Here is a 12,751-nt window from a genome sequence, read left to right as displayed (position 1 = left end):
CTCAGCCCAGACATCAGGAGGACCCTCAGCCCAGACATCAGGAGGACCCTTGTGGGGCCCAGACATCAGGAGGACCCTCAGGGGCCCAGGCATCAGGAGGACCCTCAGCCCAGACATCAGGAGGACCCTTGTGGGGCCCAGACATCAGGAGGACCCTCAGGGGCCCAGGCATCAGGAGGACCCTCAGCCCAGACATCAGGAGGATCCTTGTGGGGGCAGGCATCAGGAGGACCCTCAGCCCAGACATCAGGAGGACCCTCAGGGGCCCAGACATCAGGAGGACCCTCAGCCCAGACATCAGGAGGACCCTCAGCCCAGACATCAGGAGGACCCTCAGGGGCCCAGGCATCAGGAGGACCCTCAGCCCAGACATCAGGAGGATCCTTGTGGGGGCAGGCATCAGGAGGACCCTCAGCCCAGACATCAGGAGGACCCTCAGGGGCCCAGACATCAGGAGGACCCTCAGGGGCCCAGACATCAGGAGGACCCTCAGGGGCCCAGATATCAGAAGGACCCTCAGGGGCCCAGACATCAGGAGGACCCTCAGCCTACACATCAGAAGGACCCTCGGGGGCCCAGACATCAGGAGGACCCTTGGGAGGGGTGAGCATCTCCCAGGAGTCCTGCCACCCTCTGAGCTTTTCCCTGGTGCCTGCTCTGAGGACCCCCGTCCTGTGTCACCCTTCACTTGCTCTTATGATAGCGAGGACTCTATAACCTGAGCAGCACCGTGGAAGGGGGAAGACTGAGGTCAGAACACAGGTGTGTGTCCCTGGCCCAGAGGTGATCCCTGAGCACTCCTGAGCTGAGCCTACCCTGCTTGGCCTGCGGTCACTGCGCTTCAGACTTGCAGAGAACACGAAGCAGCATCCTGTGGTGCCACCAGTCAGCTTGCAGTCCTACCGCCAGCCCTCCTGCTTCTGCTTTAGTCAGGCCATCTTGCTGCTGGGAAGGAGCTGGTGCCCCTTCCTCAGAGTCACTGCGCTGAGGGAGCACTGCGCCTTGGAGGAGGTACTTAGTTTTAATGATGAACTGTGCTCTTATTCAGAAGTGGCCATTTTATAAAGTCAAAAATTAATTCTGAAGATACAGTTCTTAAGACTTGTGGAAATTCCAGATTTGGGAAACATCACATGTGGTATGTACATACACGTATGTGCATCCTGTGAGTGTGCATGTCACGTGTACGGGTGCAGGCAAGGAGTCTTGTGTTGTGTGCACCCCACCGACTGCTCGCAGCCCCCTCCCGCATTCCCATTTTCCTCAGCACAAAGGAGAGCTCCCTTCTCAGGAACCTGAGCACACCCTGCCCTACCCCATGAACGTGTGGCCATGCAGACCAGCTTTTCTCACCTCTGTGGTCCGCGGAGTCTGGGACTGTGAGGCACCTGCAGCCCCCAGCTCAGGGCAGCCTGAGGCCAGCAGGAAGCTGTGGTGATCCCCAGACCCCCACCAGACTCCAGTGCCCACTCAAAGGGAAGCCTTTGAAAACTAAACACCCCACCCGGGATCTGTGATTAACACGTCCAGTGAAACTAACGGGCTTTGCCACACATGGTGACCTTAAAAAAGCCACTCACCCCACATTCCAAGCTCCAACCCCTTCTAGCCACCCCAACCCTGGCAGCACGAAGCCATGGGCTCACCCACCCCACCTACATCATTTCCCACATGACAGCAAGCAGGTTTCCAGGTAGTTCTGAAGCATGACGTCTATAAGCAGGCCACTCCCACGAGTGCCTTGGCCAGCAAGAATTCAGGGTCTCTACAGCACAAGCCAACTCTGAGGACTCCATGAGAAGGGTGCAGGGATGACCGGCAGACCAGCTCCCAGCAACCTGGCCTCCCACTGAAGTCAGTGGTATGTCCTCAAAAACAACAACACAAAACCGTGACTCAAGGGCAGCTACCAGAGGCTTCCCTGGAGAAAACACAGAAATACGCTCATGAAACAGAATGATCTTAAAATCAAGTCCCTTGGCAGAACACGGGGAAAGTGGTTTATCTTCCACAGGACCCTTTATTTCTGAGAAACTCTCCATACACTGTAGGCAGAACTGCGTGGGGCAGGAAATGACAAAGAATAAAAGGAATGCCACAGCTTCCAGACAGATGGGGCCAGCTGGGGGTCAGCCCCGTGAGGCCTCAGCACTGCCTACAGCCCCTCGAGGGAGACCTACACATCACTGCAGCACAGAGCACAGCGGGCATGTACTGGCAGTGTGGAGAGCCCGCGGCCTGCAGGGCCTTGTCCTCCCCTCCAGTGAGCCTCCAGCTCTGCACAAACAAGCTCTGACCTAAAACGAATTGGCACGAACTTCCCACCAGCCTGCCGCAAAGTCACCAAGGGAGGACTTTTGTCACCAAAACACCTGTGGCCAGTCACTCACCTGCCACTCCTGACCACTAGGCTATGGTTTGTACTGCTGGGGTCAGTTCCAGTCACTTCTTACTGGTTACATCTCTAACATCGAAGTCTGCACAGAGCTAAGAGGGCTTGGGCTACACTTGGATAGCATCCCACTCGTTGGGATTCCATGTGGTTTCCCCAGCACACAGTCCAGCACACTGGGGCTGGACGTGGGCACCTACCAACTTATGGTCATCTAGAGGACAGATCAGAAACCAACGGGGGAGAAAAGATACAAGAAAAAAACCAGCCCGTGAGTCTAAAAACGTGCTACACAAACATGTAACACAAACATGAAACACTTAGAACTCAGAAGCAACTGTAGGGAAAGACCTTGAGTCCTGGAAGGTGGAAGGGAAGGTGCCCCCAGCACAGAGATCCTGAGCAGGGTTGAGCATCTGCAGGGCTCTCAGACCCCAGATGCTTCCAGTACACACTCGGAGCTTGGGGTGTCAGACCATGAAACTGGAGAGTGTTTGTAGCCCCAGCTCTGTCGGGAAGAAGGTAGGGGCCATTTTAAACTCTGCAAATCTTATGCAGCACTAAATGACTCCGTCCTACGGCCGTGGATCTCAGAAAAGGGGAAGGCAGTGGGAGCTGCGGTGAGCCTCCCTTACACCCCAGCCCAGCTGCAATGCTGTGCAGTGGGGTCATGCGCCTCTGCTCCTCCAGGGCCCCAGAGTGTGCACACACATGCACATGCATGCATGTATTCCTGTATGTGCATGTGCACATGCCTGAGAGTGCACTGTACTGTGTAGACATGCTGTGTGACCATGCGTATGCACTGTGTGTGCACGTGTATACACGTGTGTACACAGACGTGTGTCTGTGCATGTGCCGTGTGTGTGTGTGCACATGTGAGCATGCTTGCAGGCACCTCACAGGAGGATACCTCCCAAGAAAGAAAAGCAGATGACGCTGCCCCCCTGGCTCCGGGTGATGCCTGAGGGTGCATGCGTCCAGGGCCATTCCTGGGTGTGCACACTGACAGGGGCACCCTGTGAGATGGGACAGAGTTCTGCCCCTAGCACGTACCCCTAAGCTACACCCTGTGGTGTGGTCCCAGGTTAAGAACTGAGTGCACCTGTGGACTGGGCACAAAACCACAGCCCGTCTGCAGAGATCAGCTGAGGTGTGCTGGCCAGGGACTCCACCTCCAGTACCATCTTACACACAAAGATCCACTGCAAACCCTCAGATCTAGCAGGGGGAGTCTGGGAGGCCAGGTGGGAAAGAGGGCAGTGCCCTTTCTAGATCCTGTGGTGGCAGAGCTTTCCCAGGACTCTGGCCTGGCTGTGGTCAGCCCCATGCACCCTGCAGGGCTTCCGGAGAAGGCTGTTTGGCAGCTGTAGCCCAGAGGGTCTGGAATTCCCCAGCTCAGCCTTATCCCAAAGGCCACTGGAAAACCAACATTCCAACCAAGACTCTGAACAAGAATCCAGCCTGGCTAAGGGCCCTGGGGTCTGTACAGTGAGCTTTTGGGAACCAGCCCCTGTTCCGGGTTCTCTCTAACAACACTGTGTCCCAGTCTGACCTGAACCTTGGAGAAAACCAGTCCAGTCAGAGTCAAAATAAAGCAGATGCCCAGAAGGCTTGGGCTGGCCCCCCAACTGCCTGCCCTGCTCTCCCTGCCTCCTGCCACAGAACCATGCTTTCCTCTCCTGGTGCACCTGGCCTCCAGGAGAAGAAAGATGCCAAAGGTGGAAGGCAGCTGTCAGGTTCAAGGAGAGAGGGCATGGCCTCCCAGGGCCACTATGCCCTGTGACCCTGCCTGCAGGCATCCAGTGTGTCACCCGATGCCAAGCCCTGGCCTCTGCACTCCAGCTGCCTTGAGCCAGGAGTGCAAGTCAACGCAAAGCTCTCCTGATTGTGCTCAATTGGCTGCCTGTAAGGTGTGAGGGAAAGGGACTCTCAGAAGCCAGTGCTCCTGCCTGAGGGAGCAACTTGGGAGCACGATCACTGCTTGTGAACACCAAGACGCCTAGGCCTGGGAGCCAGGAGTTCTCACAGGAAGTGCTGCAGCCCTGGTCCAACCACAGTTTTTTGCCAGTGTGACACTGGGAAGGCCACCTCACTCCTCCGAGCCTCAGATGAGCAGGAGGGAAAACACAAGTCCTTACATCACAGCATCCACGGGGCATCTGCTAGGCCTTAGCCGTGCATGGGCTCTGTTGCTCAGGTCGGATGCCGGGCAGAAGAAAGGTAGAGAGGCCCGTGAAATCAAAGCAGACCCTCCAGGAGTGGACAGAACCAGAGGAAGGACCACAGAGCCATAAAGAATGGAAATCTCCTTCCTCAGAAGGAACTGAAAAAGAAAAGAACTTCAGACTAAGCCAAAGGGGGGCTCTGGGGCATGAGTAAGGGACCCCGAGTCAGGAGGGACTTGACAGTTTGGGAATTCCTCTGTGTGGCCTCCCAACAGTGAACAGAGACAGCAGTGGGACCTAACAGGGAAGCGGAAGCTGGCTGCTCCTGCCGTCCCTGTTGCCTGGCCCGGCCTGGCTGTGGCTTCACCAGTTCCCAGAGGCCACATGGTAGCCAGAGCAGGCCCTGTCCCACGCCCTGGCTGTGTGTTCATCCAGTCACCGCTCAGGTGCCGTCGCAGAAGAAAGTCCTGTGTATCACCTCCAACACCCGACCAAGGAGAGTGTTCTCCTTGCCCAGCACCTCCCAACGCTGAGCACAGCTGCAAAGGCCAGCTGACCCGAGGTCCCTCCCAGGTCCAGCACCCATGATGGTACTTGGCACTCTTACCTTGCATGTACCTGCAGGACAGACAGCAAACCCCTTCGTGACCCACCTGTGTGCCCACCTGCCTCACCCCAGGCCTGAGCATTCGCCTCAGGGTAACTCCAGTCAAACCGCTCACCCCAAGTGGCCCCTACATCAGCAGGCCTGGAGCAGGCGCAAGGCACCTCCCCAGCGGCTCTCAGGTCTCACTGTCTCCCTCCCTAAAGCAATGCAGTTGGTTTTGCATTTGCTTAGATGGAGGGCCAGTTTGTTACAAAATTAACAGAATAAATAGCTTCAACTTATACTAGAAAAAGCACCTTCTGTCTATGAAGATCAGAGTTGTCATTCAAGTCTCCCCAGACATATGCTACACCACTTTGACACATGAAGAAACAAGGGCAGCAGGGACTAGGAATCTTCTAAAGTCACAGAATCATGGAGAAATGAATGAGGCACTCTATCCTGGGTCTCTGCCTCCGAGTTGGTCAGTGGCTCCAGAGTTCCCAACCAGCAAGTCACATCCCTCCTCCAAGGACACTTTTTTTTTTTTTTTTTTTTTTTGGTGGTGCTGGGGACCGAACCCAGGGCCTTGTACTTGCAAGGCAAGCACTCTACCAACTGAGCTATCTCCCCAGCCCCAAGGACACTTTGAATCTGTGAACACAACCAGCAGCTCCCACTGCACTCGGGTTGGTCTAGCCGTCGTCCGTTTGGAACACAACATGCTGCCCTAACACGTGATATTCAACAGCTTTGGCAAGATGCAGCTTCTTCACTAAGTGCCCGGGTGGTTTCAAATGCCTCACCAGCTCCAGAGACCCTAATTAAATTGTCCCCTGCAAATGCCCTACTCCATTTACATGAGAATGTCCACAGGTCACATCAGGGCCTCCAGCTGAGCCTACCTTCCAGAGGCTGGCTGGCTGGGTGGCCAGGGGCCCTACCTCTCCCTCCAGCTCCCTGCACGAGTTCGTCTGAGGCTCTCACAGCTCCCAGCCAGCACTCCACCTGCTGTCCACACACAAGGACCAGTGGCCCCTTCTGGCCCTCCAATGCTATTGGCCTCGCCTCTGCAGTCGCCACTTCTCCTTTACCATCTTCCACTGCCCCCTGTTTAAATCCAAGATCACAAGAAAGCAAACAGCCTGCTACACCGACATTATTGAGAGGAAGACTCCAGGATACACAGACTTGGGCTCAGCCCAAGGGCCAGCATCTTTGGTCAGTTTACTTCAACATTGTGAAGTTTTGAGGACTTCAATAAATGAGATGATATATACAAGTTTCTTAAAATCTCCACCACCACCCTGCAACACACAGCAAACCCAACCACCTCCCAGGCAAAATCTGCAGCCACAGGTCAAAGCCATCCTGGCCCTGAGACTCTGCAGCTTCTGCAGGTATGGCTCAGTTATACACAGTCCTTGGCAGTTAAAAATAGTATGGGCAGCTTAACTGAGCTCGGTTAATGGAATATCCAAGTTAATTTTAGCATCACAGAACTCAAGAGAATCTAAAGTCCCTGACGCCAGGGACCGGGTGGCTAGTATGGCACCACCTTATACTCAGACGCTCAGGGAAGCTCCAGTATTACTAAGGCCACTTCCTGGATTCACAAACCACCTCTTTTCTGAGCCTAGCCTTGGCCGCATGAAGATGCTGCTATAAAACCTATCGCAGCAGACCTGCCCCCTCCCTCAGGGCCATTGCCAGTTCTGATCCCCACAAGAACCCTGGGATGATGCGTTTCTGCCCCTGTGGAACTCAGTGTGCCAACTGCCTCACTTCAGGCAGAGATGGATCTGGAACCCTGAGCATCCAGCCAATGGCCTAGGGCTTCACCTGCAGCCTCCTTACCACTGAACAGTCAAGGAGGCCAGACCAGGGACTCCCCGCTCCCACTTATCATTATGCCTGACCACCTCCACACAGTTCTCCTCTCAGTGGGTCCCTCCTGCTTCCGGTGAGATCTGGTTTGTCATCAGGCAAGCAAGAGTGCCAGATGGAGGCAAACAAGCCCTGGTCACAGCTACCCCCGCCCCCACAGCACAAGCCATTGGCCATGGCCACATTTTGTTGAATGGGTAGAACTGCAGGGCCTGAGTTCAGACTGCCAGTGCCCTGTTCCAAGGCCATGTTCCAATCTTACAGCAAAGAACATGACAGCCCTGTGGAGCAGCAGGCACCGAAATCCAGGGAGAAAGAACTGAGCAGCTGGAGAGCATAGGAAGCCCAGCAGCAAAGACCAACACAGAGCCCAGCTTCCTGGCACCCATGAGCCCCACACAGACCTGGTTCTGCCTGTACCTCTGTGGAGAGAAAGGATTTTCTCATCCTGGGATGGCTAGGATTTTAAATTCTTTATTTATGGCTCAATGGAAACAACTTTGCTTTTTACTGAATGCTTATCATGACAAGATGGCACTTTTTAAAACAAGTAGCAAATATTATGCAAAAGGAAAGTTTGGGCAGCAAAGCTACTGTGCAAAGCCTTGGGAGCACTGGGCCCAGGCATCGTTGCCCAGCAGAGGGGCTGTCTCTGTAGCTGCCACCACCGACCAGTTCCAACTCTGGAGAGCTCAGCTACACGTTTCCTCAACATAGTGACCTCAAGGAAGTGGCTGAGGCACTGCTATAACAAAGCAGGAATTGTTATCAGAGACACGGTGCTTAACATTCTAAGTGTACTGAACCCTAATTTAAATGGGGAAGAGACAAATTCTGGAGGACAGGAACAAAATAGCTACAATAAAATACTTTACTTCTATTTGGCTCTTTCTTCTGCATCATCCCTCTGCAAGATGAAGAAAAAACAAGATAGAGGAAGGGGAAAGGGGGAGATTCCTTCCATTTTCCCCAACATTAGCCTCTGAACGAGACCAAGTACTGTCACATGCTCCAAAACTAAGAACCACAGAGGCCAAGGTCCAATGCCAAAAAAAAAAAGCTCCCCACCCAGCAGAAATGTTCTGCCTTTTTTTTTATTAGCAACAGTAGTGGCAATCATGTATATTTGTGCAATTTTAGAAACAATTTTCTTCTGTCCTTTTGCGGGTAGAGATGGGGAGTGTGAGGAAGCCTAACAAACACTGCCTTGTAAATTCCCACCGGATAAGCAGACAACTGCCCGCCTCCTGCAGAAGGGAAATGAGGCTACTAAGGGGAAGACGCTTGCCCTTGGTCATCCCACAAGTCACAGGCAGGAAGCCAACTTGCCTGGAGAAGGACTCAGAGCCAAGAGGCAGCCAGGGGTGACTGTGTGAGAGACAGTGACAAAGACAGACAGGGAGACAGAGACAGAGAGACAGGCAGGGGAGATAAGTGCAACTGTAGTGTCATCACAACCCCACACATTTGAACAGGGCAAGTCGGGGAGTGGCCACAGTGGAGGTTACACAAAGAAGCCCAGGAGCTCAGCACACCCACAGCATGTGGAGCTCCTCTTTGCTCCTGTTCCACTGACAGCTTTTCCCAGGACCTGGTGGTGTTAGGCCAGCAGGACAGTCAGGCTCTCACTGGGCTACACCCCTTCCACACATCTGTGCAGAGGGGGCCCAAGTGAGGAGGAGGGGAGGGAAATGGGCCTCTTGGAGCCACAGCACACTCAGGCAGGGAGTAGAAGGAGTTCAGGCACCTCTGTCCATCCTCACTGCCATCTCCCTAAAAGTTCAGCACTGCCCAATTCCTAATCAGAGACAAGAGCTCCAGCCATTTGTGATTCACTTGCTCTTTCAACGTGGGACACCAAAGAGGAGGGAGGACAGCCTTCTGGGGCAGGTTCCTCAAAGCTGCTTCCTCCCAAGCAGGCTTCTCACTGAGGGCACACACAGACCTTTCTCAACACTAAGTGTGGGCTGAAGTCTCTGTCAGGCAGATCAGTGAAGCTCTGTCTTCGACACTCAGGGCTTTTCTTGACCTCCTGTCTTACTGCTCCACTCTGGAAAGAAATGAATCCTCTTTAATTCAGCAACAAACCCTTCCTTGTATGCACAGTGGCTGGGCCTGGGACTGGGGCTGGAAGCCCGTGCTGAGCACCCAGGACTCAGGACCTGGCTCCTTCCCAGCCACACCCTCTCTGAGGCCCCTCAGGTATGCCTGCCCCGCACAGACTGGGATCTGCGCTGAAGGGAACCACAACAAACCTGCTTTCAAGGAAGAAGCCTCCATCTGCTGTCAGGAAGGCACACTTGAGGCACCTCGGGTAGAGCACATTTGAAACTGAAAGCAGATTCCAACCACATGAATGGAGAAACCCTCGGTGCACACCGCTCAGAGCTCCAGCGCCCCATCCTATCTGCGGCATCTGAGCCAGAGACAAAACTGTCTCAGTGATGATTCGAAAACCAAAATAAAGCCGACAGGAAACAGTGAGCTGACTGGGTCCCTGGAATCCCTGGGGCAGCATCAAATGTCATCAACAGCTGACACCCCACCAGCCGCTAGGTGCTGCAGTGCCCAGACCTTTCTCACAGGGGAACAGGCCAGGATGTGGAGTGGGGTCAATGGGGGAGAAAATCCATGGCCCTGGAAGCCCCAGAATTCCTCTCCAATGTAAACCACACTCTCAGCCTGCTCCTTTATAGCATTGATACACATGCAACGGTCTCCAGAAAACCACCCTGATCTGGAGGCAAACTCCCATTTCACTCAGAACACAAAACACTAGGAAAAGCGAACCCTTCCAGATAAAACCAGGAAACCTCATTCCTCTTCCCAGGGAATTCCTTTCCCAGTCCACTTCAGACTCTGCTTCCCTTCCCTTCCCCCAGCTCTGCTTGCCCGGAGTCAGGCCTTATGGGGGTGGGGTGAGAGCCTGAATGGCTGGCCGGCTGGCCAAAGCTCCCACGGTCGGTTCTCAATGGAAGGAGGGGGAGGTGCTGGTGGCTCCTGTGACTCCCGCCTGGCAACCCTCTGCCAGAGGCTCCAACACCGCACACGGAGCACAACAGACACACACAGTCTTGTGCCTACGTACCGGCTGCAACCCGCCCTGCCAGCAACCCCTGGGGAAAGGGTGGAGGAGCATTCACACACCCCCGCAAGGAAGTTTCTGCGTACAGTCGCAGTGGCCAGATGCGGAGATTCTGATGTAGGCAGATTTGACCCCTAACGTGGATTCACCCGGACAGACCCACAGGCGTGTGCACAGCATACAGAGACGCACACAGACCGGCGCGTGCGCACTCCTGCACACACGGACACCGTTGACAGACCCCCTAGCACTCTTGCACACAAGACACACGCAGACAGGCCCCGCATGCATGCACACTCATGCACGTCTAGACAGAAGCTCGGTGCCTAACCTTCCGGCCGCTGCTCGGGAGACCCGGGACCGCTAGGGCGCAGAACAGGACCGGGAGCTGGTCCCGCGGAGCCCAGGGCCCAGCTCGGTCTGGCCGGGCTCGGACCGGCCCCGGACGAGAAGGGCGACTTCGAGAGCCAGCCCGCCGAGCCTCCGGCTACGCCATCGCCCAGAGGGCGTCAGGCCGGGAGGACGCCTCTGGCTGGCCAGGGAGACCCCGCCCCGAGCCGGCAGCGCGGACACTCACCGATCTTGATCCTCACGCTCTGGAAGACCCGGAGCCCCTCTTCCTCCACCGCCATGCTGCGTGCCCGCGCCCGTCACCCGCGGGAGCTCGCAGAGCTTCTCCCGGAGCGCGCCAGGCCCAGGGCAGTGCTACCTCAGGGGACAGGGGCAGCCGAAGTCCAAGCCGCAGATCCAGGTGGCGGAGCCCGAAAGGCCGGAGCCCGAGCAGCGGAGCCTGAGAGAACCGAGAACAAGAGGCCCGAACCCAAGAGGAGAATCTGGGCGGCGGAGCCCGAGCCGCGCTGCAGGTCCGCGCTCTCTGCCTGCCGCGCCCGGCCTGTCGGGCCCCACCTACGAGCCCGCCCATTGGCCGAGAGCGGGGGCGGGGGCGAGAGGCTCCACCCTCCGTCCTGCCCCCTCTCCCCATTGGCCGGAGCACCAAAGGAGGCGTGGACTGAATTGCTCCACCCACAGTCCAGGTTCAGTCTTCCATTGGCGGAACCTCGATGAGGGGCGGGGTCGGCCTCAGAGGCGGGATCGGAAGGGACAGACTGCGCGGCGTTCCGGGCGGTGGGGACTGGCCTGGCCTGGATCCTAGATCGCGACTCCAGGAGCGGCCTCGGCCCAGACCCGAGTCCCGCGGGCCGGCCCGAGCGTACGGACGCGCTTCCGAAGCCCGAAGCAAGAGTTCTCACTCGTCAGGTTCCTCCGGGCTCAGGAGACAAAGGGAAGGTCGCATGTGCCCGTCTGTGTGTAACTCCAGGCTCCGTGGGACTAAGTCGTTTTTGAGATTTAAAAAGCGAAATTCAAACATAAAAATATAAAGGAAAAGATTTCATCTGGCCCAACCTCAAGTCCTAGAACATTATCCAGAAATGACCACCTACAGATCAGGCGGGAGAAGCAGATGATTAGCACTGGTAGAAGGAAAGCCTGGGGTCCATGTGGAACTCTGCACCCTGCAGGTCCGCCTTGTCTGCCCTTCTGCTGTCCACCCACGACCTCTCCTTACTAGCCTGAGTTGTCATCTCGGGACCTTCAAACACGGTGTGTACTGGCGGTTTCACTTGGAAGTTGAGAGAAGTGTCTCCTTGGCCCCTGCCCCAGCACTTAGGCATCTTGCTCAGGGCCTTGGTAGCTTCTGCAGCAGATGCTGTGGTTGTCCATCCAAACCCCTTCCTCTAAGACAGACTCTCCTCCACCCACTCCTGAGCTGAGTTCAGATACTCTGCTCACTCCTTCCCTCACAAGCTTACAGAAGTGTCTTCCCATAATCTCCTCTACACAGATCTCTGCTTCAGAGTCTGTGTCCAGGGGAGCCCATCCTGAGGGAGGAAGCCTGGGAAACAACCACTGAGGTGGGCTGTGCTGTGGGGTTGCCTGCTGCCCCACCTGCAATGAGGACCACCCTGCAGCAGGCACACTGTCCCTGCCAGGCTGCGGTGCTGGTGAGCTGGATCCCTGTGGAAGGAAACAGCAGAAAGCCTAGGGAAACAGTGCTTACCTGGACTGTGACATCGTGGCTTCACACAAAGGGTCCATGTGGAGACACTGGTCTCCTGAAGCCTGAGAACTGAAACACTGAGGATCATAGAGAGAGCTGACCAGAAAGCGTAGAGTGCTCAGCCCACCAAAGTCAGGACTCTGGATGGGAAGAAGGTAGAACCTGAGGTTTGGGGTAGGGTCATCTGAATTAGTCACCCAAAAAATCTGGAATCCCAGTTTCCTCTAAAGCTTCTGGGTCTGAAGCAGTCCTACCACTCCCTGTTAAAAGCAAGTAATGGCTCTGTGCCTGAACACCCTGTGAAACCTCTGCAAATATGGACATGCCTGCAGTCCACCTGCATCACCTCTACCAGATCAGCATCACCCACCCAGCTGGGAAGTGCCTGATGAGGGAGCTGCAAAGGATCTACCAGCACACTGTAGCAGGAGCTTGGGGCGAATACAGAACAAGTTCTGAAGAATGCCCTGCAGGGGGCATCAGGCTAGCGTTCATTGCCAAGGGAGCATTCACTCAGGACAGGGACCCAGTGCCCATCTGCTGGATGGCCCCTCACAGCTGTTAAAAAGCAGTG

At 55.7% G+C, this 12,751-nt stretch overlaps 1 protein-coding gene across 7 annotated transcripts in view; it reads right to left on the bottom strand.

The window, feature by feature from the left end:
- Window positions 1–11,000, bottom strand: part of Rasa3 (RAS p21 protein activator 3) — an 80,383-nt gene extending 69,383 nt beyond the window's left edge. For 6 of the 7 annotated variants that reach the window (XR_007108753.1, XR_007108754.1, XR_007108755.1 and 3 more), the window contains exon 1: window positions 10,696–11,000. Coding sequence is in view for 3 of the 7 variants with exons in the window: in XM_047552905.1 (XP_047408861.1) it covers window positions 10,696–10,750 (55 nt within the window). In the remaining 4 variants the exon portion in view is untranslated. The remainder of the gene's footprint in view (window positions 1–10,695) is intronic. The other variant, XM_047552909.1, reaches the window with a different exon arrangement.
- Between the last annotated feature and the right edge of the window lie 1,751 nt (window positions 11,001–12,751).

Source organism: Sciurus carolinensis, chromosome 5, assembly GCF_902686445.1.
Source record: "Sciurus carolinensis chromosome 5, mSciCar1.2, whole genome shotgun sequence".
Lineage (NCBI taxonomy): Eukaryota > Metazoa > Chordata > Mammalia > Rodentia > Sciuridae > Sciurus > Sciurus carolinensis.
This window is presented reverse-complemented; position numbering and strand designations above follow the sequence as displayed.